The sequence below is a fragment of the Anolis carolinensis genome, unplaced genomic scaffold (genome assembly GCF_035594765.1).
Source record: "Anolis carolinensis isolate JA03-04 unplaced genomic scaffold, rAnoCar3.1.pri scaffold_10, whole genome shotgun sequence".
Taxonomy (NCBI): domain Eukaryota; kingdom Metazoa; phylum Chordata; class Lepidosauria; order Squamata; family Dactyloidae; genus Anolis; species Anolis carolinensis.
The window spans coordinates 20,701,546-20,729,347 of NW_026943821.1; the positions used below are offsets into that span (position 1 = coordinate 20,701,546).

The 27,802-nt window shown below is 40.3% G+C and overlaps 1 protein-coding gene across 5 annotated transcripts; it reads left to right on the forward strand.

The window, feature by feature from the left end:
- Nucleotides 1–461: 461 nt before the first annotated feature.
- Nucleotides 462–27,802, forward strand: spocd1 (SPOC domain containing 1). Of its 5 annotated transcripts, none has more exons than XM_008117910.2 (16): nt 462–608; nt 2,384–2,670; nt 5,493–6,852; nt 8,117–8,170; nt 12,652–12,756; nt 13,228–13,312; nt 14,267–14,387; nt 15,219–15,378; nt 17,121–17,237; nt 18,265–18,390; nt 19,616–19,712; nt 20,570–20,696; nt 20,865–21,000; nt 21,946–22,035; nt 23,288–23,474; nt 26,887–27,802. In XM_008117910.2, the coding sequence occupies exons 2-16, from the start codon at nt 2,435–2,437 to the stop codon at nt 27,750–27,752; spliced, it is 3,867 nt and encodes a 1,288-aa protein (XP_008116117.1). In that variant the 5' UTR covers nt 462–608; nt 2,384–2,434; the 3' UTR covers nt 27,753–27,802. The 5 variants fall into 5 exon arrangements, with proteins under 5 accessions (XP_008116117.1, XP_062818463.1, XP_062818465.1 ...); XM_062962393.1 differs by having other exon boundaries at nt 19,619–19,712; XM_062962395.1 differs by lacking the exon at nt 26,887–27,802 and adding an exon at nt 26,601–26,832.

Consider the following 27,802-nt stretch of genomic DNA (forward strand, 5'->3'; position numbering starts at 1 on the left):
GAGACTCTACTGTATTATACATTATTATATTGTTATATTGACACAGGAGACATGATGGAATGGTGACTTCCTGGCATCCCTTCTTCACTCTGGCCCCAGAGTGGTAGTTTTATTAGTTTTATACTAATTTAATTCAATGCTTTTGAAACGAAGTAAGTAAATAAAAAGCCCATGCCTTGGTTCAACTGTTGTAAGAACCACAACGGATGGGATTCAGCACCTTGGAGAGCAGCTTTGCCATCAAGAAGTGCCTCCTCAGGATGCGCGCGCATTCGACCAACTGCCACCGACGGTCGTTTTTTTTCCCTCCTTTTTAAACCCAGGCCCCGCCCCTTCCCTGCAACGGTGTCCTTTTCGAGCGCCAGGCTGCGTCACGTGGGCTGGAGGCGCCGCTCCTGATTCGTCGACGCGCCTGTGCTTTCTTTCCCCCCGCCAATGCTCCACCCCTTGTGCGCTTGCGCGGTGAAGGACACGACGCGTGCCTGGCGCCTGGGATTGGGCGTGGCAGGTAGAAGTGGGCGTGGCTCAAGCCCGCTCTCTTCCTGGGGCTCTTCAGTGATGGAGACGATGGTGGGCAAAGGACGGCAGAGGAATCCTTTTTTCTTTAGGTATAAACCAGTAAAAACAAACTGTAATATAATGTCATATAAATGATAATGTATAGTATATTAATATAATATAGAAAACTTTGGCTTTATAGGTGACTTCAGCTCTCAGAATCCCACATCATTGGCCAAGGCAGCTGAGGATTCTGGGAGTTGTAGTCCAAAACGCCTGGAGAACTAAACCATATTGTATTACAGGCATGGGCAAACTTTGGCCCTCCAGGTGTTTTGGACTCCAACTCCCACAATTCCTAACAGGCCCCTTCCTTTTCACCCTCAGCAACTTAAGCCTGTGGTATTAAATTGTATAATATACAGTAGAGTCTCACTTATCCAAGCCTCGCTTATCCAACGTTCTGGATTATCCGACGCATTTTTGTAGTCAATGTGTTCAATATATCGTGAGATTTTGGTGCTAAATTCATAAATACAGTAATTACTACATAGCAGTACTGCGTATAGAACTACTTTTTTTTTGCCAAATTTGTTGTCTAACATGATGTTTTGGTGCTTCATTTGTAAAATCATAACCTCATTTGATGTTTAATAGGCTTTTCCTTAATGCCTCCTTATTATCCAACATCTTCGCTTATCCAACATTCTGCCAGCCCGTTTATGTTGGATAAGTGAGACTCAACTGTATCGTGATATTTTGGTGCTAAATTCGTAAATACAATAATTACAACATAACATTACTGCTTGTTGAACTACTTTTTATGTCAAATTTGTTGTCTAACATGATGTTTTGTTGCTTCATTTGTAAAATCATAACCTAATTTGATGTTTAATAGGCTTTTCCTTATTCCCTCCTTATTATCCAAGATATTCGCTTATCCAAGGTTCTGCCAGCTCATTTAGCTTGGATAAGTGATACTCTACTGTGCATATATATATATATATATATATGTAGCAATTCTTTAAGTCCTTTCTAACTTATGGGGACTCAATAATAATAATAATAATAATAATAATAATAATAATAATAATAATAATAATAAATTTGTTGTTGAAGGCGTTCATGGCCAGAATCACTGGGTTGCTGTGAGTTTTCCAGGCTGTATGGCCATGTTCCAGAAGCACTCTCTCCTGACATTTCACCCACATCTATGGCAGGCATCCCCAGAGGTTGTGAGGTCAATTAGAAACTAGGCAAGTGGGGTTTATATTTTTGTGGAATAATGTCCAGAGTGGGAGAAAGGACTCTTGTCTGTTTGAGGCATGTGTGAACGTTGCACTTGGCCAGCTTGATTAGCATTGAATAGCCTTGCAGCTTCAAAGCCTGGCTGCTTCTTGTCTGGGGGAACATTCACACTTGCCGCAAACAGACAAGAGTTCTTTTTCCCACCATGGACGTACCACAGATATATAATCCTCACTTTCCTCGTTTCCAACAGATTTCACAACCTCTGAGGATGCCTGCCATAAATTTGAGCAAAACGTCAGCAGAGAATGTTTCTGGAACATGACCATATACCTGGAAAACTCACAGCGATCCAATAAAAATAAAGCTTTATATCTAACCTGCCCACTTTCCCCAAGGGGACTCAGGGGGACTTTCAAAAACAAAATGACAAACATTCAGTGATATGTGCAGTAGCAAAATAAGCAAAATAGGCAAACAAAAGAAAATTAAAATTAACAGTTAAAATAAATATATTAAGTGGACAAATAAAAACAATCTTAGTAAGGGAGTGCAATAGATCAGTTTTTGTATGACCAATAATAATAATAATAATAGTAATAATAATAATAATAATTTGTTACTTGCCTCTCCTAAGGATGCGCCCCACTTAGAAAGGGCCCAGTTGTGTGAATGGAGAAATCACAAAATGGAGAAAAGCACAACCTATAAACTGGATGACTTAAACAAAGGTTTGGAGCTGGTTTTAAACATCGACGATGAAAGCAGGCACAAGAAACTGCAGGATCCAGATGGTCATGGTGACATAAGAGAGCCCCGAAAAGGAAGACTGAAAAAAGAAGGCTCTGTAACTCAGAAGGATCACAGGGTTCACTCAAGGTCTCCAGTTCTTGATGGCAAAGGCAGTGAAGGAGACGTATTCAGGTAATTGCCATTCCAGAAAGCGTTTGAGGCTAGAATCCCTTGCCTTGTTGGATACCTCCTTCGTTGTTGAGGTTTCCATGTATTTCCCACTTCCACCTCTCTTTGAATGATCTACCAAAGTTGTTGTCCTTTTGTGTGAGACGTGAGAGGGACCACATGTGCTCTAGACCCTTGCCCTTCCTGGCTTATCAAATTTGCCAGTGGGGATTGGCTGAGTGGTTTACGAGGATTATAAACGCCTTGTTGGAACATTGAGCCTAAAAAAGGCAATAGTAAAGGTAAAGGTAAAGGTTCCCCTGAAGTCCAGTCATGTCTGACTCTGGTGGTTGGTGCTTATCTCCATTTCTAAGCCTAAGAGCCGGCGTTGTTTGTAGACACCTCCAAGGTCATGTGGCCACTGGCATGACTGCATGGAGCGCCGTTACGTTCCCACCGGAGCGGTACCTATTGATCTACTCACATTGGCATGTTTTTGAACTGCTAGGTTGGCAGAAGCCAGAGCTAACAGTGGTCGCTCACACTGCTCCCGGGGTTTGAACCTGGGACCTTTGGGTCTGTAAGTTCAACAGCTCAGTGCTTTGACACACTTCGCCATCTGGGCTCCTTAAAAAAAAAAAAAGGCAATAGTAAGACCAAATTTGAATAAGATGTTCCTGGATTCCTTGGTATTAAACAACTACCAGCCCATTTCTAATCTCCCCTTTTTGGGCAAGGTTCTGGAGCGAGTGGTGGTTTCTCAACTCTAGGGAATATTGGATGAAACGGATTATCTTGGTCTACCGTAGTCTGGTTTTAGACCTGGTCATGGAGCGGAGACAGCTTTAGTCACCTTGGTGGATGACCTCTGCAGAAGGCTAGACAGCGAGAGTGTGTCCTTGTTGGTTCTCTTGGATAGCTCAGTGGCTTTCGATAGCATCGACCATGGCATCCTTCTGGGGCGGCTCTCCGGAATGGGTCTTGGGGGCATGGCATTACAGTGGTTCCACTCCTTCCTGGAGGATCTCACCCAGTTGGTGAAGCTGGGTGACACCTGCTTGAATCCTTGGCCATTGACCTGTGGGGTCCCACAAGGTTCCATTCTATTGCCCGTGCTTTTCAACATCTACATGAAACCGCTGGGTGAGGTCACCCGGAGTTTTGGAATTGGGTGACATCTGTACGCAGATGACACACAACTCTACTACTCTATTCCACTGAAATTCAAGTAAGCCCCCCAAATCCTGGACCAGCGCCTGTCAGCTGTGATGGACTGGATGAGAGCTAACAAGCAGAAGCTCAAGGTGGGATATAACATAATTAAAATGAGATGAAATAATAATAATAATTCCAGGTGACAGTCGCATTGACAAAAAACAACAGGAAAAACTCAGCCGCTATCAGGACCTCAAGATTGAATTTCAAAGACTCTGGCAGAAGCCAGTGCAGGTGGTCCCGGTGGTGATCGGCACATTGGGTGCCGTGCCAAAAGATCTCAGCCGGCATTTGGAAACCATAGCCATTGACAACTGCAAAAGGCCACCCTACTGGGATCTGCGCGCATCATCCAAAAATACATCACACAGTCCTAGACACTTGGGAAGTGTTCGACTTGTGATTTTGTGACACGAAATCCAGCATATCTATCTTGTTTGCTGTGTCATAATAAAATAATAATAATAATAATAATAATAATAATAATAATAATAATAATAATAATACTTTATTTTTGTATCTTGCCACCATCACCCAAAAGGGACTTGGGACGGCTTACAACAGGGACAAGCCCAAATAACAACATAATTTAACATATGACAAAATTTAAAAACAGTGATAAAATAACAATAAATATAACAGTTACTTTAACCTGAGCCACATCGGGACATGCAACAGAGGGTAACTATTACAGGCGCCAAGAGGGTTTTGTAGATAAAATCGAGATAAGTAGGGATAGAACGAGGGAATGGTTCCGTTAAAGTGCTGAAGCATATAGCTTGAGGAGTAATGATAAAGTGCACAATAGGATTGTTAATTATTATTATATATATATAACATACAATAATTAATAAATATATAATATATTGTATATACTTATAATATTGATAATTATATTATAATGTAATACAATATTATACTAATAATATAATGTGATAATATTAATTATATATTATATATTAAATGTAATATTACTAATAATATTACCATATAATGATATAGTACAATATAGTAATTTAATGCTTATATTGTGCTATACTAATAATATATTGTATGTACATTTGATTTGTAAGCTGCTCTGAGTCCCCTCTGGTGTGAGAAGAGTGGGATATAAATGTAATAAATAAATAAATTAACAGATTACATATCTGATAGGCTTGTTTATTCAAAAATGCTCCGGAACATCCAGGTTTTCAGTTCTTGTTGAAAGATGGGCAAGGAAGAAGCCAGCCTAATCTCCCTGGGAAGAGAGTTCCAGAGCCGGGAACACTATTAAAAGACATGCAACCAGATTCACAGAGTTTATTTTCAAGCCTTTATCTTTATCTTTTATTTTTATTTATGCCTTATCTACCCAGAAAAAAACCAGGACCTTTAGTGTAGCTAATAAAAGAAAATTACTTAAATGTAGAAGACCAAAGCAAGCTGTAATTGCACCTCCTACTTTATACTTGAATGAAGAATACACCTACATTTAAAGATACGGATTAACTTCTGGTCCCAGATTTAATAAAGGATGGGAAAGGACAATGCGTGAAAGGGGAGTTGAGGGAATAGCTAAGTGGGGCTGTGCCTTATATATTATATCATTATTGGAATGAACACTTCTTTTTTTCTTTTTCTTTCCACAGCCGTTTTGCACAGAATGGGCAGGCAGCAGAGAAAGGAATGTCTGATAATGACTATATTTCAGAGAAAGGACCCTATGAGGAACAGCGAGCTTTTCCTTTTAAACCTGATGGAGAGCAGGGCTCCAAACAAGAATCCATATTGTCTGAAGAGGATTTCTCCACGGGCCTTGATGGTAAAATTCAGGGAACAAGTAAAAGAAAAAGCGGAGAAAAGACGTTTTCTAAACCTGAACATTTGTCAAAATCTTCCCTGAGCACAGGCATCAAGGAATGTGCAACAATGAAACCATGTTATGTATTGTTGGAAGACATGTATCATGGGGAAAAAGCCAAGGATATACATTACTTAAAGGCTCTGAATGCGAAGGAGCGGCCGCCAAAAGCGCGCATAGATAAGGGGGATGTCTTGAAAAAATTGCGAAGTGCCCTGCACAATGTGCTGGACAAAAGCTCTCCTAAAAACTCACAGAAGCCTCTCCAAATAAGAAACGATGACAAGCCACTGGAAAAGGGAAAAAGGGATGAGCTGCAAAGGGATTCGGAGCTGAAGAGCCTGGTAAAACGTCTAAATTCTGGGGGATCAGAGACTGTGGGAGGAAATATGGAGCTGAACAGCCCTGGAAAGGTACGACATTCCGGAAGATCAGACACAGATCACAGCGCTGAAAAGCAGGGCTGTCGGATCAGCTCTCCAGATATCACCGCTATATGCGAGCAGGGTGTTTTTGCAAGGTTTTCTTTTACGGACCCGGACGATGACAATTCTGTCATAGATCTTTGCGACATACAAGAGGATGTAAAAGTAATAGAGAGAAAGCAGGGAGATCCTGCCCGGGTTTCTGAGGCATCGAAGCTGAAGGCTACTTCTTTCAAGCCCCCCAAAATGTTCATAGACTATGGGAACAAGATGGTTAAACAGGCTCTTGGGGAACAGACCAGTCACAAAGGAGGAAAGTTCCCCAAAGGACCTCATTCAGTGTTTTCTAAAGAAGCACTTAGGGAGGATGTTGGCCAACCCAGTGGAATAAACGTCTTCCCCGCTTCCCATAGAAAGACTTCTCACACAAGCAAAACAGACTCTTCTTGTTCGGCTAAAAAGTTGGTTGGTAAAGCCAAATTCCCCAACGTAGCTCCTAAAAGAACCAGTGCTTCCCGTTTGTCGGATAAAGCGACCAGTGAAGAGGGACATCAGGTCAGTTGTGGGTCTCGACCTCATGTTCCGTTGCATTTGGGCCATAAATCAGGGCTTAAGGATATGTCTCCTCGGAGAACCAAAACGACAGCATCCTCAGGCAAAAGAACGGTTCCAGATCGGAACGCGTCGAATGAAGATCGGACGGAGGTGGAAGAACCGGAAACGGTAAGCCAAAGAGACCCAGTTTCTAGGAACAAGAACCCAGATAGATGTTGGTTTCTGCTGGAAATAGACGAAGCCATAGACGAGCAAGTTCCTGTGTGTTTCGTAGGGGAGGAAAACCAGCTAGAGAGTGGAAATATCCATTTAGATGATGGTATTGATGGCCCTCCATCAGAGTCGACATATCCGTCATTCGCAGATAATGTTGCCATTAAGCACAGTATGATCAGCAGAGGAGTAATGGTGAACGAAGAAGGCCGTGATGGAGACATCAACAATGCCGAAGGAAACACGAATCCTCGACCTGTCAAAGAAAACAGTCCTGTGGGAGTATGCTTATCATTATTGCCTCTATGGATAGCAGTCATGCACTGTAAGGTTTAGTGTCGGGGAGAGTTTTGAAGCAAAGATAATGAAAGATTTACAAATCAGTTAAGGGAATCGGAGCAAAGCAGGGTGGGATGGAGCAATCTCTTATTTTTCTCTCTTAAAATATTTGATTCAAAAAGCATATATAGTTACACAAGGATAATTGAACATGCAAACAAGATTTTAAGGTTATGTGTTTGAAAAGCTATACATCTCAATTTCACTTACTACAACAACAAACTGCAACTAAGCACCTATTAAGAAAACAGATTGTAAACACAGGAATAAAACACATGATTCAACACACTTGCACAAAGCAAAACTGACAGATAGGCAAAAATAAGCAAACCACTAATCTAAAATCTCTTCATTCTTTATCTGATGTTTGTATCTCTTATTAATCTACTTGTTTTATATAGCAGTTTCTTTCTCCAGTTGCCTTGACCGCTATTAACATTTACAGCGGCTCCTATAGAAGGCATAAATACTGATAAATGAAAAGTTTCCAAACCTACAGATCTAGGTTAAGATGTTAGGATCTCTAAAGCCCATTGCCTTTTAAAACTTCAGGGGTAGTTCTATGGTATGATACAATAACCACCTATATTCATCAACCTAAAAATCCCAGCAGTATCTTCCCTTAAGTCAAAGGTAATCTTAGCTGATCTATCGTATTCTGTAGATGGAAGTGCTTGCAGCACCTTTTGAAATTCCTGAGAGGGACATTTTGGGAAGTTTCTGGTGGGAGGGAATCACGTAACCAAGAACAGATTGAAAGAACCTCTTTGCTAATATTTTCCAGGCTTGATGCACAAATAGTAAAACTTGGAAGAGTATTCAGGGTGACAAAATGGCTAGACACGTGGCTTATCCGTGGTGTGTTCTTTTTCTGTCTAAGGAAGAAGAAAGTCTGCCGCCACGTCAGTCTCAGGGCGTACAAATTGTCTTTTACGTATGTTTTCTTCCTTGTTTATTTTTTATTTTATCTATTTATTTATACCCTGCCTTTCTCACCGGGGTGGGGGTGGGGACTCGAGGCAGCTAACAACCACACAATCTGATCCCAGTTTAAAAGCAAATACAAGATTTTTTTTTAAAAGTACATTTACTGTGCGGATAGAAGATTAAAATAATTAAAATTTAATTCATTGGTTAAATGGCCAAACCGAAAGGGTGCTTCTCTCCATTGGTTTCTCTTCATCCTGGAAAGAAGTGACTCTGGAAAGAAGAGGGTTCTTCCCTGGGCCTTTCGGGGCTGTTCAGGATCTTTATCAGTGACTTGGATGAAAGTTTAGACTAGAGAGAAGGTGGATCAGGTTTGCCAATGGGAGTAAATAGGGAGGGAGAGCGAATGCTCCAGGAAACAGGATCAGGATCCAAAAGGACCTCAACAGATGAGAGAACGGATTGGTCTGAGCTAACAAAATGGATTTCAACAAGGAGAAATATGGAAACTTCACTTAGAAAGGAAAAGCGAAATGCAGAGATACAGTATGGGAGACGTCTGGCTCCACAACAGAGTTCCATGTGAAAGGGATCTTGGAGTCTTCATGGACAACAAGTTGAACATGAGCCAACAATGTGATGCTGTAGCTAAAAAAGTCAATGGGATTTTGGGCTGCATCCAAAGGCATTTAGTGTCCAGATCAAGGGAAGTCATGGTGCATCTCTATTCTGTTTTTGTCAGATCTTCTCACCTGAAATAATTGACCAGTGTCCATTATTGTCCCACAATTTAAGGGATCTTTGTTTGCTTTTCCTGAATGGCGTCATGGAGTTGAACTGGATAGCTGTTGGGGTCTCTTTCAGCTCTATTCTATGATTCTATGAAATAAAATTACTTAAAATCTGTTCCTCTAGGTCCACTGCTAATTCCAGGAGGACCCCCAAACCGAACCTGTGTTTTCAGCCTTGCATCATAGAATCGTGGAATGATAGGAATCCTGAGTTGGACATTTTTGATACTGGAAAATCTTTGTCAGAGGAAGGGTTTCCATGCATTAGCGGCGTAGCATTGGAGAGTGGGTGAAATTGTCCCGTAATAGCAATGGAATTGATATGATCTTGCCTTTATTTAGTGAAATGTTATGGCAGAAACTCTAAAGCATTTGAAGAATCCTCTGAAATTGGACAAAGGAATGGCTGAGACTGTGACAATGTTTACTGTCTCCTGGTTCAGTATACATAAACTGTGTTGTATGTGCAAAATTATTTTAAATACAGTAGAATCTCACTTATCCAACATAAACGGGCCGGCAGAATGTTGGATAAGCGAATATGTTGGATAATAAGGAGAGATGAAGGAGAAGCCTATTAAACATCAAATTAGGTTATGATTTTACAAATTAAGCACCAAAACATCATGTTATACAACAAATTTGACAGAAAAAGTAGTTCAATATGCAGTAATGCTACATAGTAATTACTGTATTCACGAATTTAGCACCAAAATATCACGATGTATTGAAAACATTGACTACAAAAATGCGTTGGATAATCCAGAATGTTGGATAAGCGAGTGTTGGATAAGTGAGACTCTACTGTACTGTGTATAAAAATATTCCTTTGGGCTATTTGTATAAGATGCATATATGGAACATAAATGGAATTGCGTGTTTTGATTAGGATCATATCTCCAAAGTATCTCATTAGGTATATAAATATAGGTATTCCAAAATCCGAAAAAGATTGGAATGCATGACAGTTCCTGTCCAAAGTGTTTTTGTTAAGCGAAAGTTAATTTGTATAATGCTTTGGGGACTTCCTTTTGTGCGGGTAGACCTTTGGACTGTGTTAAAATATCAGCGTTTTACCCATCTTAATCATTCGCCTTGCAGTTAGTTGTTGGAATGTGTATTGTCTCTGTTGCAAAAATGCAAAGGGCTATCTGTATTTGCTGCAGGACAAAGTGTTTTTGCCTGGCTCTGAGGCTGTTAGCTGTTTCAGATGGAAGACAGACAAAAGTTTGACGTTCCGGGGTTTTTCCAAGAGTATTGTTACTGTAATTATGTGAACCAGGCTGCAGGGTGTATGTCCTAATTAGTGATTCTAATGAGTTGATAAATATCAGTATCCTGGAGAGACTGTTCGAAGTCTCCTTTGTCTGTTCAATCTGCGTTTTACTACTGTATTGGCTCTTGTCTCATGCGCCACTGAATCTAATGCGCACTACCATTCTCAATTGGTTGACCGCCCATATGTACACAACATTGATACCCTCTTTGATTTCTTTTTAAAATGATAGCAACAATAGTGGTTATAACAGCCATCATTGGCAATCATTCATCGAGTGGCTTGGATGAAGTGCTCTTTAGAATTTTTCAAAGCATTGTGCTCACATGGTTAATGTTGGTGCCGCTTTGTGTGGAAAACATGTTTTTTCAGATTTTGCATTTGGTGTATAGAGACAGGAAAAGCTGGAAAGCGTGTTTCACAATCCCGAGTGAGCCTCGATGTGTCTTTTGAGTTAGTCTCTTGGCTGGCTGCTCTGTTGAAGCCCAGAGAGAAAGTGCTAGGTATGTAATGTGGAATGGAGCCGAACATTTTGTCAGTTTGGGCTTGGCAATCCACATTGCAAACAAAGGTGAATCAAAAACTCGAATTCCCTGGTGTGTCTGCTAGGCCAGAGCTTTTCAAAATGTCGGGACATACCTCTGTATCACCTGGAGTCCACAGGTGTGTCACATGCAAAATGCTCCCCCCCCCCAAACAAAGGCTACCTAGCAGGAAAACACAGTCAAAGCCCTCCCGACAGATGGCCATCTATCCTCAGTTCAAAAACCTCCAGAGGAGATTCCACTAGACCCGCAGGCACTCTATATTTCACTAGTATTGGAAGGGACCCCCAAAGGGCATCCAGTCCAACCCCCATCAGCCAGGCAGGAAGAGAACAGCCAAAGCTTTCCCAACAGATGGCCATCCACCCTTCATTTAAAAATATCCAAAGCAGTTTAATCACTACAGAAGTGCAGTCCTGGTGCTGTTCAAGTGTTGGTACCGTTATAATTTTTATAATTTACACAATTTGTTGATTGAGTGGCAATACTTACTTATTTACTTAGGCAATGCCTCGTAGGTCGAGGATGATGGTCCTCTGTCTTCGCTATCTTGGGGATGGATCCGTAGATGGCTGAAGAGACCTTTTCTTGACCCGCATGTTCTCCTGCAGTGAGGACATTGGTTTCCAGGTGGAAGGCAGTCCTGGTCAGGGTTGGCTTGACGCTCCTTCCTCTTGGCACGTTTCTCCCTTAAGCCCTCCATTCGTGCCTCTTCGAACTCCGCAGCACTGCTGGTCACAGCTGACCTCCAGTTCGAGAGCTCAAGGGCCAGGGCTTCCCAGTTCTCAGTATCTGTTCCACAGTTTTTGGCTTTAAGCCCATCTTTAAATCTCTTTTCCTGTCCACCAACATTATGTTTCCCATTCTTGAGTTGGGAGTAGAGTAACTGCTTTGGGAGACGGTGATCGGGCATTTGGACAACATGGCCAGTCCAGTGGAGTTGATGGCGTAGGAGCATTGCTTCAATGCTGGTAGTCTTTGCATCTTCCAGCACGCTGACAATTGTCCGCCTGTCTTCCCAAGAGATTTGCAGGATTTTTCTGAGGCAACGCTGATGGAAACGCTCCAGGAGTTGAGTGTGACGTCTGTAGACCGTCCACGTTTCGCAGGAGTAGAGCAGGGTTGGGAGGACAATGGCTTTGTAAACAAGCACCTTGGTATCTCTACGGATGTCCCGGTCATCAAACACTCTCTGCTTCATTCGGAAAAATGCTGCACTCGCAGAGCTCATGCAGTGTTGTGTCGATGTTGACTTTTGTGGAGAGGTGGCTGCCAAGGTAGTGGAAGTGGTCAACATTTTCTATTGTGACACCATTACGCTGTATTCCTGGCTTTGCAGAGGGGTTAGCTGATGCCTGTTGGAAGAGCACTTTTCTCGATGTTCAATGAGAGGCCGAGCATCTCGTATGCTTCTGCAAAGGAGTTTAGAGTGGCCTGTAGGTCTTCTTCTGAATGCGCACAGACTACGTTGCCATCGGCATATTGGAGTTTTATAATAGATGTTGTGGTGACCTTGGTTTAGGCTTTCAGTCTGCTGAGGTTAAATAGAGTGGCAATAATGCACCATTAAAATGGATAGGTTTTTAATTAAGAAAAGAAAATTTGTTGACAGTGATATTTGTGACAAACTATGGAGTGGCTATAGAGGAAATGGTGCAAGATAAGGGATTGGTTTAACCTCTGGTTTGCCAGTGAAACTGAATGACTGTGCTGCAAAAGGAGGCATGTCTCAAAAGTATGGCAGCTACACAAAAAGTTTGGAAAGCTCTTTGCCAAGCTGTAGCCTTCTCTATCAAGTATGGAATGCCTCTTTGGAATCTGCCCCCAACCATCTTGTACTTCTTGGATTTTGTTTTATGGCTTTTTCTCCCTCCAGGAATTGTCCGGGTCACGAGTCAAGCTCCTTGGAAGTCCCATTGCTAGCCGTGATAACTTCCATTCGGGAAGGGTCATAGAAGTGGAGGATTCTTCCAACAGTGAGGTGCAAATGTCTAGATCTCATGCCATGCCGATATTCTGGATAACTTTATGCTAATTCAAATACTTTCCCCAATTTTCGATATAACATCTGGTTTTTTAGTATGTTTTAGTCTTGATATATCAGGTTCCACTGGTTTAGAAAGTAGGCCTTATAAGTTAATACACAGAAAGCTATTTTAAGATGACCTTTTTGGGGTAAAATAGGCATTTAATGTGTGGAGAATTCTCTTATCAAGATAAAAGGAAATGGCAGCATATAGTCAAGAGCCTGCTGGATATTAGATATATGCCCATCTTCTCCAAAGAACTTAAGCTGTGGGTTTAGAAGAGTACAGTTTATTTCTTTGATTCATTCACTCTCTCTTGTTCATTGAGTCTGAGAAAAATGGCTTAGGGAAGCACTAACTTGATATTCTCACCCCCCCCCCCCCCCCCCAAATATTGACTATCACTGAAATTCCTGCAACTGAAGGGAAGCCAAGGCAGCTTTGTTACTATATCTCCAGGTAGGAGAAATGAAAGGCAGCTGGATTCAGCAAACAAAGGTTTAAATTTAGGTAAGTGGATCTATATAAGTATTTTAATATGTTTTAATATGTGTATATTTATAGAATGATTATGTGTTTTTAAGTAGGTTATAACCTGCCTTGAGGCACGAGGACAGGCAGGTAAGAAATACTAATAATAATACAGTAATAATAATAATAATAATAATAATAATAATAATAATTGAATGCTTTCATGTCCAGAATCACTGGGTTGCTGTGTGTTTTCCGAGCTTTATGGCCATTATTCCAGGAGCATTCTCTCCTGACGTTTTGCTCACAGACCCCCTCAATCTCTGAGGGTGCCTGCCATAGATGTGGGTGAAACGTCAGGAGAGAATGCTTCTGGGACATGGCCATACAGCCCAAAAAACTCATCATCATCATCATCATCATCATCATCATTATTATTATTATTATTATTATTATTATTATTATTATTATTATTATTTTTTTCTGGTAATGTTGGGTCTTCTAAGTTTGGACCTGTAGGCTTAAAGGGTTTCTTTTGTATTGTAAGTCTTGTGGACGATTGATGATGGCCATCATACATAGAGATTTAACCCTATTGCATTAATTAATGCATAGGTTTTCAGTTAGTTTTCAGGCATTTCACTGTATTTTTTAATATTGTACACATTTAATTCTGTTGTAATGTTTGTAGATTGTCAGGTTTTAAATTGTATTGTGTTGGTTTTAACTTGAGCCACTTTGAGTCTCTTTTTTTAGAGAGAAAAAGCAGGATGATGATGGTAATAATAAATAAATAAATAAATAAATAAATAATGTTTTAAACCCTTTCACCACTTTCATCTGGAAAAAAGAGATTTATTGCAGAAGCCCTTCACTGTTGCAACTAAAAATTTAACTACAGAGAAAATGGAACTTTTCTAAGGCTTTGTATAATGTTGCTTCTGTGGGGAAAAAAATGGAAAATCTGATGTTCTTCCCTTTCTTTGTCCTAAGAGGATAGCAATGCTAAGAAGAGAAGCCAGGGATTGAATGTTTCCACCGCTCCAGCCCAGTTGTCTGAGAAACAGAGTCGCAGCAAGGTTGTCGATGCCTTGAACGAGACCCTCCAGAAAAGGTAAATCTGCATATTTTTGTGCAGAGATGAAGGGGGCTTTGATACAGGTCAAGGCCTAATTTAATTTCCTTTTATTTTATACATTTCCAACTCCTCCCAAAGAGTGCAAGGCTGGCATATACGGAGCTATCCACATAACAAACTCTGCTAGAAAGGGAATGTGATAAGGTTTATCAGTATGTTATGGCTAAGGAGGGGAGGCTGAACTTGGCTCTTCCTGGTTGAAGTCCCGGCTCTAGCTATTATATTATATTATAATTGCCGATTGGTCTGATACATAAAATGGGAAACTTTCTCTCTTCTATCCTTCTTCCCCTCCTCCCTTTCTCTAATGTGGCTCACAAGAGTTGAAAACCTCGCCGTTAAAATTCAACAAATGCAAAAGTTAGAAGGTGGTCAAATTCTGTTAAAAAATAAAACTAAATACACAAACCATTAAAAAGAAAACAAGTGCAGCATAATAGCAAATGGAAGGGGAAACCTTTACCTTTACCTTTAACCTACTTTCTGGATAAACCTTGTACACTATCATATAAATTCCTGATGAATATTTGAGCCCTGGAATAGACATGCACATAACACTTCTTATGTGACACATCCACCTTTGCATGGGCAAATTTTGGCCTTCCTCCAGGTATTTTGGACTTCAACTACCAAAATTCCTAACAGCCTATTGGCTGCTGTGAGTTTTCCAGGCTGTATGGCCATGTTCCAGAAGCATTCTCTCCTGACATTTCGCCCACATCTATGGCAGGCATGGGAAGGACACCTGTCTTTGCCAACCGGGCTCTCTGCGGAGAGGCCAAAGCTTCTTTTCCTGCTGCCTTCCAGGTTGGAAGCTTCGCCCGAGGTGACTCTCCCGGGCAAGGACGTCTCCAGGATCGCCCGGCAGGTGGAGAGGGAGCTCTTCCGCCTCTCCTGCTCCGTGGACCATCATTACCGAAGCAAGTACCGTAGCCTGCTGTTCAACCTGAGGTCACCGGAAAATCAGGTCAGGCATCCTTTCTGGGCCTTGTAACACCTGTAATGAGCAACATGCTCCTCTGCATTAAGCAGAGGTTGCAGCGAAGGGCGAGCGGAGAGACCTCCTGCTCTCTCCCATTACTAAGGCCCTTTTGCTGCTCTTGCTATCCATTCATCTTAATTCCCTCTCTATATGTTTAATTGTTGAGGCTTTCCTTAATTGGCTCGGCCAGTGGATATCCCTTCACCCCAAGGCAAAACAGTTCTTTTATTTTGTCCTCTCCATTCTGTTTCTGCAACACATTGGCCATAGACTTACTGTATATACTCGAGTATAAGCCTAGTTTTTCAGCCCTTTTTTTAAGGCTAAAAAGGCCCCCCTCGACTTATACTCGGGTGAGGGTCCAGGTTGGCTTGGGTCAGCTTATACTCGAGAATATATGGTACATTTATTATTTTTCTCTATTATTATTGGTATTATTACATTTATTATTTTTCTCTATTATTGATGCTACTATTACATTTATTTTACTCTATTTATTATTATTATTAATACATGTATTATTTTACTCTATTTATTATTACATGTATTATTTTCCTGTATTTATTACTATTGTTATTACATGTATTATTTTATGAGATGAGAATAATGATTTGATCAGAGTTGGACAGTCTTATCTTAAATTTGAGCTTTATGTAAATATTCAAAAACATTTAACCTACTGATGCCTCAATTAATGTAATTTTATTGGTACAGTAGAGTCTCACTTATCCAACACTCGCTTATCCAACGTTCTGGATTATCCAACATATTTTTGTAGTCAATGTTTTCAATATATCATGATCTTTTGGTGCTAAATTCATAAATACAGTAATTACTACATAGCATTACTGTGTATTGAACTACAGTAGAGACTCACTTATCCAAGCTAAACGGGCTGGCAGAAGCTTGGATAAGCGAATATCTTGGATAATAAGGAGGGATGAAGGAAAAGCCTATTAAACATCAAATTAGGCTATGATTTTACAAATTAAGCACCAAAACATCATGTTTTACAACAAATTTGACAGAAAAAGCGGTTCAATATGCAGCAATGTTATGTTGTAATTACTGTATTTACGAATTTAGCACCAAAATATCACGATATATTGAAAACATTGACTACGAAAATGGCTTGGATTATCCAGAAGCTTGGATAAGCGAGGCTTGGATAAGTGAGACTCTACTGTACTTTTTCTGTCAAATTTGTTGTATAACATGATGTTCTGGTGCTTAATTTGTCAAATCATAACCTAATTTGATGTTTAATAGGCTTTTCCTTAATCCCTCCTTATTATCCTAGATATTCTCTTATCCAAGGTTCTGCTGGCCCGTTTAGCTTGGATAAGTGAGACTCTACTGTATTCAAAAACATTTAACCTACTGATGCCTCAATTAATGTAATTTTATTGGTATCTATTTTTATTTCTGAAATTTCCCACCCTCGGCTTATACTGGAGTCAATGTTTTCCCAGTTTTTTTGTGGTAAAATTAGGTGCCTCGGTTTATATTCGGGTCGGCTTATACTCAAGTATATATGGTACTCTGGAAAACCTAAATTTTTTTGCAGAAGTTGACTACAGAGTTGTGCTGGGGTCCCTAAAGAGTTCCTAGAGACCAACTACATCCCAAGTCTGCATTGTCCTTGGATTCAGAGCAGCCTCTTATAGGATTAATTATGTTGTCGTATCCCAACCACTGGTTGTTTTTCTCCTCTGGTTTTCTTTCAGCCCCTCTTTCAGAAGGTGGTCCTAGGAGAAATCACCCCCAAACGGCTCGTTCAGATGACCTCTTTAGAGTTGGCGCCCAAGGAGCTGGCGGAGTGGAGGGTCAAAGAGAGCAAACGGGTACATCATAGACTCTTATTTATTTATTTATTTATTTACAGTATTTATATTCCGCCCTTCTCACCCCGAAGGGGACTCAGGGCGGATCACATTGTGCACATACAAGGCAAACATTCAATGCCATATAACATAGAACATAGAAGAGAGACAGAGACAGACACAGAGGCAATTTAAACCTTATCCAGCTTCCAGCTTCCTGAGGGTATGCTTGATTCCGGCCACAGGGGGAGCAGCTGCTTCATCATCCACTGCGACGGCAACTTCCTCATTCCGACGGCGGCTGGGTGATTTTTATGGTGTCATAAATTAGCCTCCCCATATATAAGTGGTACCTAAATTTCCTACTTGATAGATGCAACTATCAGGTTGCTTAGGTCATCAACGAGCAGGGGCTATATTTTATTTTTAATTGTCGGGTGCTCACCCGACACGGGCTGGCCTCGAACGCATGACCTTTTGGTCAGAGTGATTTATTGCAGCTGGCTGCTAACCAGCCTGTGCCACAGTCTGGCTCCTATAGTTGGAAGAGACCAACAAAGACCACTCAGCCCAACATCATCCGATCCCTCGTGACAGATGTCCACCCAGCCTCTGTTAAAAATCCTAAATCATAGTACCATGGATTGATAGCATTGGAGGGGACCCCAAAGGCCATCCAGCCCAACCCTCCTCCTGCCATTCAGGAAGACTCGAACAAATCCCTCCAGGCAGTTGGCTATCCAGCCTCTGTTAAAAAGTCATTTAGCCGATAAAACATTATTATTGTTGTATGACACAGCAAACAAAATAGATATGCTGGATTTCGTATCACAAAATCACAAGTTGAACACTTCCCAAGTGTCTAGGACTGTGTGATTATTATTATTATTATTATTATTATTATTATTATTAGTCCTGGTTTCCTAGCATGCATCCATGCTTTGGCAATCACAGGTTTTACCCTTTTTGCTTAAAGGGCATTAGAGCAGAATTGAGCAGAAAACTGTGTAAAGCAGCCCCAAATGAGACATTTTGCGCCCCTTTTCAGGTACTGGAAATTATCCAGAAAGAGGAGCGAGAAGCCCCAAAGTGTTGCTCCTCCAAATTCACCCACAAAGGCATCGTAGAGATAGACAGAGACGTTGAGGAGGACCTGACAGCAAAGGAGATGTTTGTGAGTAGTTCGAGAATAGCCAGTGCAGCACATAGATGTTAAGGAAGATCTATAAGTAAGAAATCGGCCTGCGATCAATGGATCTCTAAGAGGTTGGCAGTCGCATTGCAGGCATTGGATTTTTTAAACTTTTATATTTATTTATTTTAATTCATTCAAATACACATACTGTATATACTCGAGTATAAGCCTAGTTTTTCAGCCCTTTTTTTAAGACTGAAAAAGCCCCCCTCGGCTTATACTCAGGGGCCTGGTTGGCTTATATCTGGGTCAGCTTATACTCGAGAATATATGGTACATTTATTATTTTTCTCTATTATTATTGGTATTATTACATTTATTATTTTTCTCTATTATTGTTGCTACTATTACATTTATTTTTTGTTATTAATAATACATTTATTATTTCACTCTGATATTATTATTATTATTATTACATGTATTATTTTACTCTATTATTACATGTATTATTTTCCTGTATTTTTTATTATTATTATTATTATTATTATTATTATTATTATTACATGTATTATTTTACTCTATTATTACATGTATTATTTTCCTGTATTTATTATTATTATTATTATTATTATTATTATTATTATTATTATTATTATTATTATTATTACATGTATTATTTTACTCTATTATTACATGTATTATTTTCCTGTATTTATTATTATTATTATTATTATTATTATTACATGTATTATTTTACTCTATTATTATTAAAAGGATACATAAGCACGTTTACATTGAAGAAGATGAGAATAATGATTTGATCAGAGTTGGACAGTCTTATCTTAAATTTGAGCTTTATGTAAATATTCAAATTTAACCTACTGATGCCTCAATTAATGTAATTTTATTGGTATCTATTTTTATTTCTGAAATTTACCACCCTCGGCTTATACTGGAGTCAATGTTTTCCCAGTTTTTTGTGTTAAAATTAGGTGCCTCAGCTTATATTCGGGTCAGCTTATACTCGAGTATATACGGTACATTTGAGAGTGTTTATTGCATACAGCGCAATATTTTCCAGCTATTAGGCATTGGAGTAAAATAGCATATTTCGGATACTGAGGACCTACTGTCCTTACAACTAAAGCTTTAAGAGGCTTCTTTGAAGAAGACGAATTACTTACTGTAAATTGGTAGGGGCCAGTTTTAATTCACAAAACTTAAAAGTTGATAGCGTAACAATTGATCGTCCTGTATTTCTTAGAAGGAAACGCCTCCATCTCAGGGCAAGATCATATCCAAGAGGCCGACGGAGCTTAGAAGGGACGCAGGGGAACCATCGGATGGCTTTAGATCTCCTGGTAAGTTTTCCTTGAATTTTACATCCAAACCTCATTAGGCTAATAATAATAATACTACTACAGTAGAGTTCCGGTTAACCGACTTCCGGTTAACCGACACTCCGTATTATCTGACGTCCGAGGCCCCTTGGGAGGCGCTCATGCACGTTGCTAGGTAGCTTGCTATCTACCTAGCAACGCGCACAGGCACCTCCCAAGAGGCAGGCCGGCGAGCAGAGAAGCGCCCGTGCGCGTTGCTAGGTAGATAGCAAGCTACCTAGCAACGCGCACAGGTACTTCGCTAAGCCGAGTGCTCGCTGCTTTGCCCCTTGGGAGGCGCCTGTGCGCGTTGCTGGGTAGATAGCAAGCTACCTAGCAACGCGCACAGGCGCTTCCCAAGGGGCGGAGGGGTGAGCACTCGGCTTAGGAAGCACCCCTGAGCGTTGTTAGGTAGCTTGTTATCTACCTAGCAACGCGCATGGGCACCTCCCAAGAGGCGGAGCAGAAGCGCTCCTGCACGTTGCTAGGTAGCTTTCTATCTACCTAGCAACGTGCACGGGACACTCCCTTCAACCGGCTTGCTGGATAATAGGGCCTCCCTATTATCCGTCATATCCAATTATTCGACATTTGGCCTGCCTGTTTATGTCGAATAACCGGGACTCTACTGTACTTCTATACCGGTCTCGACTTGAGCCTGCTGCGCTGTGTAACAAAGCTGAAGTTTTGGATTTGGGCATTTGGATGGGCAACACTTCCTTTTAAAAACAAAAGTCAAAGTTAATCTTGGAATCTAACTGATAAAAGACGCTATACTCTGACCGTTGTTCATAAGAATCAGGGATTGAAAATAATTGAAAATAATTCAATTTCTTCAGCTTCTACAGGAAAGGTGACTGCTGACTGCAACGCAAGGCAGAAGCCCCCTTCAAACAAACGCAGTTTCAGCCAGAAAACCAAGCCTATATTCTCAGAGGGAGAAGGGAAAGCTTTGCAGGAGGACAGGTCTGTATTATATGTATTTTCTCACCTTAACAAACTTTTCAAAATTGGTAGAAATGGGGTGGAAAGTAAAATAACCAGGGAAACTCTGGCAAGTAGATACTTGATGCGTTTGTTTATTAAAGACATGTCTTGACTGTTTAACCTGCAAATGTCTTCCTCTTTCCTCAGTCCCGTCCCTGCTCTCTTTCCCAAAAAGCAACGGGTGGAAGAGCCCTCCTGGATCGGATTCATCCGCATGTTCAGCATAAAGCAGTTTTGGGCCAAGGCCTATCCTGTTTCTGGCCCAAGCGATCAGCTCTGCCAGGTACTTTCTATCATTATAATATTAAAAATACTACTATTATATTATTATAACTATTATTAATGTCAGAAGTAAAAACAAGGCTCATTTTTGCTCTTTTAAAGTCTATATATGTTACTAGCTGTGCCCGGCCACGCGTTGCTGTGGCAAAATGGTGGTGGTTTTGGTTAAAAATTGTGTAAGTTTTATTTGACGTTATTTGTATTTTTTTATAATTTTTATTGTAAGTTATCTTTTTATTATATTTTATTATTTTCTTGTATTATTTTTAGTTATTTTCTGTTATAGTATTTTATTGTATTAATTTTTTAGTGTTTTTAATTATTTTTTAGTGTTTTTAATTATTTTTATTGGGTTGCTAGGAGACCAAGTTGGAGGAGCTTAGCCTTCTAACTGGCAGCAATTGGATAAAAGCAATTATTCCTCTCTCTCTAATTAGGACTTTATTTTTCTTTTCTTTTTGTTGTATCAACCTAGAGCCGTGGATGATGGGTTGTGTTGTCAAATTTCGAGGTTGGGGGGTCTGTAGTTTTGTTGTTTTGTGGGTCGCCGTGATGCCATCACTCTTTTATATATATAGATTTTCTATATGTTTTCTATAATCACGAAAGTTAAAAAATAAGGCTCCAAGGGTTTGAAAATGATTAGGGTCATTGGATGGTTTAAAAATAATGTTGTAGTCTAGAAATGTTGTGTTGTTTTAATAGCACAATCTATGACATTGCTGGTTCAAATCACATCTCTATTAGGCCTCCTTATGGCCTCCTTATGGCCCTCGTTTTGGGTTTGCATTGCTTCTATAGAACACTGCTATATGGATTATTGAAAGACAGTGGATTTAGCACTTTTTTGAGATAGCGTGTGAGTTGGCCAAACTGGGTCACAGGTTTGTAAATGACGACGACGATGATGATAATAATAACAACAATAATGATGAATTTATTCTAGGGTTTACCTCATTATCTTCAGTCAAAGGGCTGCATTGTTCCGGAGGACGTCTGGGCCTATTTAGATGCCATATGGCCAGCAAAAAGCAAGGTATCTAGATTTAAAAAGGCATCTCATAAAATACTAATGTTGGAGGAGACCCCAGAGGATATCCAGTCCAACCCTTCAGGCAGGAGGATATACCTACCATATATCTTTCTCAGTCATATCTACCAACCTATCTATCTCAATCATATCTATGGCTGAATGGTCTTCTGTCGGGAGGGCTTTGATGGTGTCCCCCATATTATAGCTGTGCATTTTGTTTTTATGACCGAAGTGTCTTACTGTATATTTCTCCCTCCCCTCCTCTTTCTCCTCTGGCTCTTTTGCTAAAATAATAATAATAATAATAATAATAATAATAATAATAATAATAATAATAATATACGTCACACAGTCCTAGACACTTGGGAAGTGTCCGACATGTGATCCAATACAACAGCCAGCAGAGTGTCTGCTGTGGACTCATCTTGTTGTGTTTCAAATAATAATACTTTATTTATATCCTGCCCTATCTCCCCATAGGGACTCAATATAGACAGCCCCCAAGTTACAAACAAGAGAGGTTCTGTAGGGTGTCCTTAAATTGCCTTTGTTTGCAAATCGCAACAGGGACTTTTTAAAGTGTAACTCCAGCCAAATATATTAGATTTGGATGGCATAGGTAAAGGTAAAGGATTTCCCCTGACGTTAAGTCCAATCATGTCTGACTCTGGGGGTTGGTGCTCATCTCCTTTTCTAAGCCGAAGAGCTGGCGTTGTCCATAGACACCTCCAAGGTCATGTGGCCACTGGCATGACTGCATGGAGCGCCGTTACCTTCCCACCGGAGCGGTACCTATTGATCTACTCACATAGGCATGTTTTAGAACTGCTAGGTTGGCAGGAGCTGGAGCAACAGCGGCCACTCACGCCGCTCCCGGGGTTTGAACCTGGGACCTTTCGGTCTCCAGCTCAGTGCTTTAACGCACTTCACTACCGGGGCTCCTTTGGATGGCATAGAGATGGGTTAACACCCCTGTAATATTTAGTTTTGCTGCCTGTGCCTCCCACTAACTTTCCATCCCTGTGAAAATTGGATTTTGCAAAATGTGGCTTGTTGTGGAAACAAGGATTGGAGATAAATCTTCTGTGCAGACACCTTTCACCCCTTATAATAACTCTTCCAGGAGTGGATTTCCCTTCCTTCCTGTGATCTCAGCCCTATTCTGAACTAGGAGTTGTTTATAAGAGACGGCCTGTATCATATCAATGGCAACTCCAAAGTTTTGCAGCGTTCTTTTCCTTCTTTTTTTCCCTAGGAGATGGGAGTGATACGGTTCCAGCCCAGCCTCTCCCGGGACTCCAGCCTGTACAACATGCTCTACACATATCTGAACAACAAGCAGCGCTATGGCGTGGTGGAGAACCCTGGGATGGAGGTGTTTGTGGTGCCTTTGGCGGCCTACCAACCGGTGCCTTCCAAACTCCGTCCACTTGGAGGACCAGGTAGAGACTCCGAAAGGGAAACTTGTTTGGAACAGCGAAGGGCGGCCCCTCTGGCATCACACTTTGTGTCGCTGCAAACCAGTGCTCTGCTCCATCTTCCTTTTTTGCGAAAGGTCTGTTTCCACAAAAATACACCGGAAAAGAAGCCCTAGCGTGATGCTCATAATACTTTGCAAAGATAAGCTCCTGTTAATATCAGCATCAGCCAGACATCTACATTCCCTTGCAACACACATATGTCTCAAATGATTAAAATAATAGTATAAATATATCAGTCATTGGCATTATATAAATAAATACCGTTATTGACATTATCAATCCTTACACTAAATGATAATTTAAGTTGTAAATTATAATTAAATTAAGATCATCCGCCAGATGGATGCATTGAATATGTCAATTGCAACCCCTGATGGACATATTGAATTACAAAATAATAATCGTCATCACTGTCACCATCATCATCATCATCATCATCAATATCACTGACTTAATGCTTAAAATAATTGATAATATACATTATAATTAAGATCATCAGCCAGATGGATGCATTGAATATGTCAATTGCAACCCATGATGGACATATTGAATTACAAAATAATAATCGTCATCACTGTCACCATCATCATCATCATCATCATCATCAATATCACTGACTTAATGTTTAAATAATTGATAATATACATTATAATTAAGATCATCAGCCAGATGGATGCATTGAGTATGTCCATTGCAACCCATGATGGACATATTGAATTACAAAATAATAATCTTCATCATCGTCACCATCATCATCATCATCATCATCATCATCATCAATATCACTGACTTAATGCTTAAAATAATTGATAATATACATTATAATTAAATTACGATCATCAGCCAGATGGATACATTGAATATGTCCATTGCAACCCATGATGGACATATTGAATTACAAAATAATAATCATGATCATCGTCACCATTGTCATCATCATCATCATCAATATCACTGACTTAATGCTTAAAATAATTGATAATATACATTATAATTAAGATCATCAGCCAGATGGATGCATTGAATTATGTCCATTGCAACCCATGATGAACATATTGAGTTACAAAATAATAATAATCATTATCAATATCATTATCATAATCATTAATATCACTGATTTAATACTTAAAATAAATGATAATATATATTTTAGATTATAATTAAGATAAAGAGCCAGATGGATGCATTGAGTACGTCCATTGCACCACGACCAACTTATTGAGTTGCAAAATAATAATGATATTAATATATAATTACATATAAATAAATAAATGTATTATTGACATTATTCATACTGAAAATAAATGATAATATACATTATTATTCGGTATTTGTTAAGTGGGTGCCTTTGGGCAAGAGAGGAATAAACAAATACATGTACGGTTTGTTGTATGTGAATAAATGTAGTTCATAGTTTATGGGAAAAAATTAAGGCATCCCCTGAAAAATAAGCCCCACATTTTGGATAAAAAAAATTAATATAAGACCTGATCTTATTTTTGGGAAAATATGGTATACACTAATACTGTCATTTGTCTTCCACTCGAAGTTTTGTTTGTGTAAGCAGTTTGGTCAGAAAAAAAGAAAACAAACAGAGGAGGAAAGGACATGGGTTTATGAGATTATTGGCACCAAGGCATGGAGCAAAAGTTTTCTCTTCTCAAAAACTTGGAAGTGTTTAATGACACTGAAAGGCAGGAGATTTAAGGCAAACAAATGAGAGTCGGAATGGTTTGGGGAGCGGAATTTCCCCCGGGACGACCGACCGCATGAAAAGGGCCGTTTGCAAACAGCAGCGAGATAGTCTGTGTTTCCCCCTTAGCAAAAACCCAATTATAGCTCCAGAGAACAGATAATGTTGAACCGAGAGATATTAAGTTATTATTTTGCAAAGCAGAGCAGGGTCCTTGAGAAGAAGACGACAACAGAAGGAGATTTTGGAGTCCTTTACTAATGTGAGCAAGGAGTTGGCTTTGTCTGCCTGTGCTCTTTATTCCAGGATTTCTTCTATCTTTCTGTAACAAAAAAAAAAGGCCCGACTTCACAAATTGTTTCCCCCACCTGTTTCTTTTTTATTAATCTTTCATATCCTTCAGTGTGACCTTTCCATGGCATTCGATGGCCCTGCTGCAGCCGGATATTAACATTTCCCCGCCAACATTTGGAGTGGACTTGTATTATTATTATTATTATTATTATTATTATTATTATTATTATTATTATTATTATTATTATTTTATTGTATGACACAGCAAACAAGATAGACATGCTGGATTTCATATCACAAAATCACAAGTCGAACACTTCCCAAGTGTCTAGGACTGTGTGATGTATTTTCGGATGATGCGCGCAGATCCTAGCAGGGTGGCCTTTTGCAGTTATTATTATTATTATTATTATTTTATTGTATGACACAGCAAACAAGATAGACATGCTGGATTTCATATCACAAAATCACAAGTCGAACACTTCCCAAGTGTCTAGGACTGTGTGATGTATTTTCGGATGATGCGCGCAGATCCTAGCAGGGTGGCCTTTTGCAGTTATTATTATTATTATTATTATTATTATTATTATTATTATTATTATTATTATTATTATTATTATTATTATTATTACAGTATTATTATTTATCATTGCTAAATGCCAGAAAACTGTGCAATCATGTACCAAGTGTGCTATTTTACCACGAATACTACTAGTACTAATAAGACTACTGCTACACTATTAAGATTACTACTAATACAGTAGAGTCTCACTTATCCAACATTCACTTATCCAACGTTCTGGATTATCCAACACATTTTTGTAGTCAATGTTTTCAATACATCGTGATATTTTGGTGCTAAATTTGTAAATACAGTCATTACTACATAGCATTACTGTGTATTGAACAATTTTTTTCTGTCAGATTTGTTGTATAACATGATGTTTTGGTGCTTAATTTGTAAAATCATAACATAATTTGATGTTTAATAGACTTTTCCTTGATCCCTCCTCATTATTCAACATATTCGCTTATCCAACGAGACTCTACTGTACTACTATGACTAATTTTTATTTCCATTGCTTTGTTCCCTCCTGCAGGCCTGGATCCATCCCAATATCTCCTTATTATCCAACATATTCGCTTATCCAACGTTCTGCCGGCCCGTTTATGTTGGATAAGCGAGACTCTACTGTATTACTATGACTAATTTTTATTTCCATGGCTTTGTTCCCTCCTGCAGGCCTGGATCCATCCCAATATCTCCTTATTATCCAACATATTCGCTTATCCAACGTTCTGCCAGCCCGTTTACGTTGGATAAGCGAGACTCTACTGTATTACTATGACTAATTTTTATTTCCATTGCTGTGTTCCCTCCTGCAGGCCTGGATCCATCCCACCCGTCTTTGTTGCTGGGGCTGCTTCTGCCCAAGAGAACATCTCAAAGTGCTTTGGAAACGATGGTGAGCCTTTCGCCGAATCCCAAGAAGAAGGTGGTTCGATTTAGCGACAGCCCCCAAACCAGGTGCTCGGCCCCTCCTTCACCGCCTCCTCCTCCTCCTCCGCCGCCCCGTCTTCCCAAAGGTGGGCCCGTCTCTTGGAAGGAGAACCAGGTTCCGCCCGTGTTTCCTCGAGGAGATCCGTCCCCCCAGGAGACCCTCCTGGGCTTCACCGAAGAGTTTTGCAGGGATGTGTTTCAAAGGGACCCTCAGTGTTTCAATCCCGAAGGGCCGGGAGACGGAGCTCCTCCGGCCGCTTTTGAGGAGCCCCCTTGGATCGGGCCTCCGTGTCCGGCTGGGGATCAAGTCCCACTTTGCGTGGACTCCGACCCTTCGCAGATCTGGAACATGTTGGGGCTCCTCATGGGTCCGGAGCAGCATGGAACCTGCGGTGTGCCAGCACCAGAATTCTTCAGTGACCCCCTTTTCACCGGGGTGATGTCTCCTTGCAATGCACCTCTGGTCCCACCTCCGGCCTTGAACCCCGGTTCTGTCGCCGGAGAGTCCGGTTCACTCTTGGAGGGGACTTTATCCCTGATGGACCAGTTGCAGACCTGCCTCCAGAGCCAGGAGCCGCAACCGGCAGCCTTCGGTCTCCCCGCGGTGCCCCCCGAAATCACCTCCACCTTCTCTCAGGCCGCCGTAGGGCTGGACTTCCCCTTGGTCCAGGGGGAGGACGGCACCTTTGCCCACCTCCAACAGCTCTTGGCCACTTTGAGCGGACAGATTCCACCCCCTTCAGCCCTTTGAGGATTATAGTTGTAATTCAAAATCTTAATTAAAAAAAGTATAACCATAAA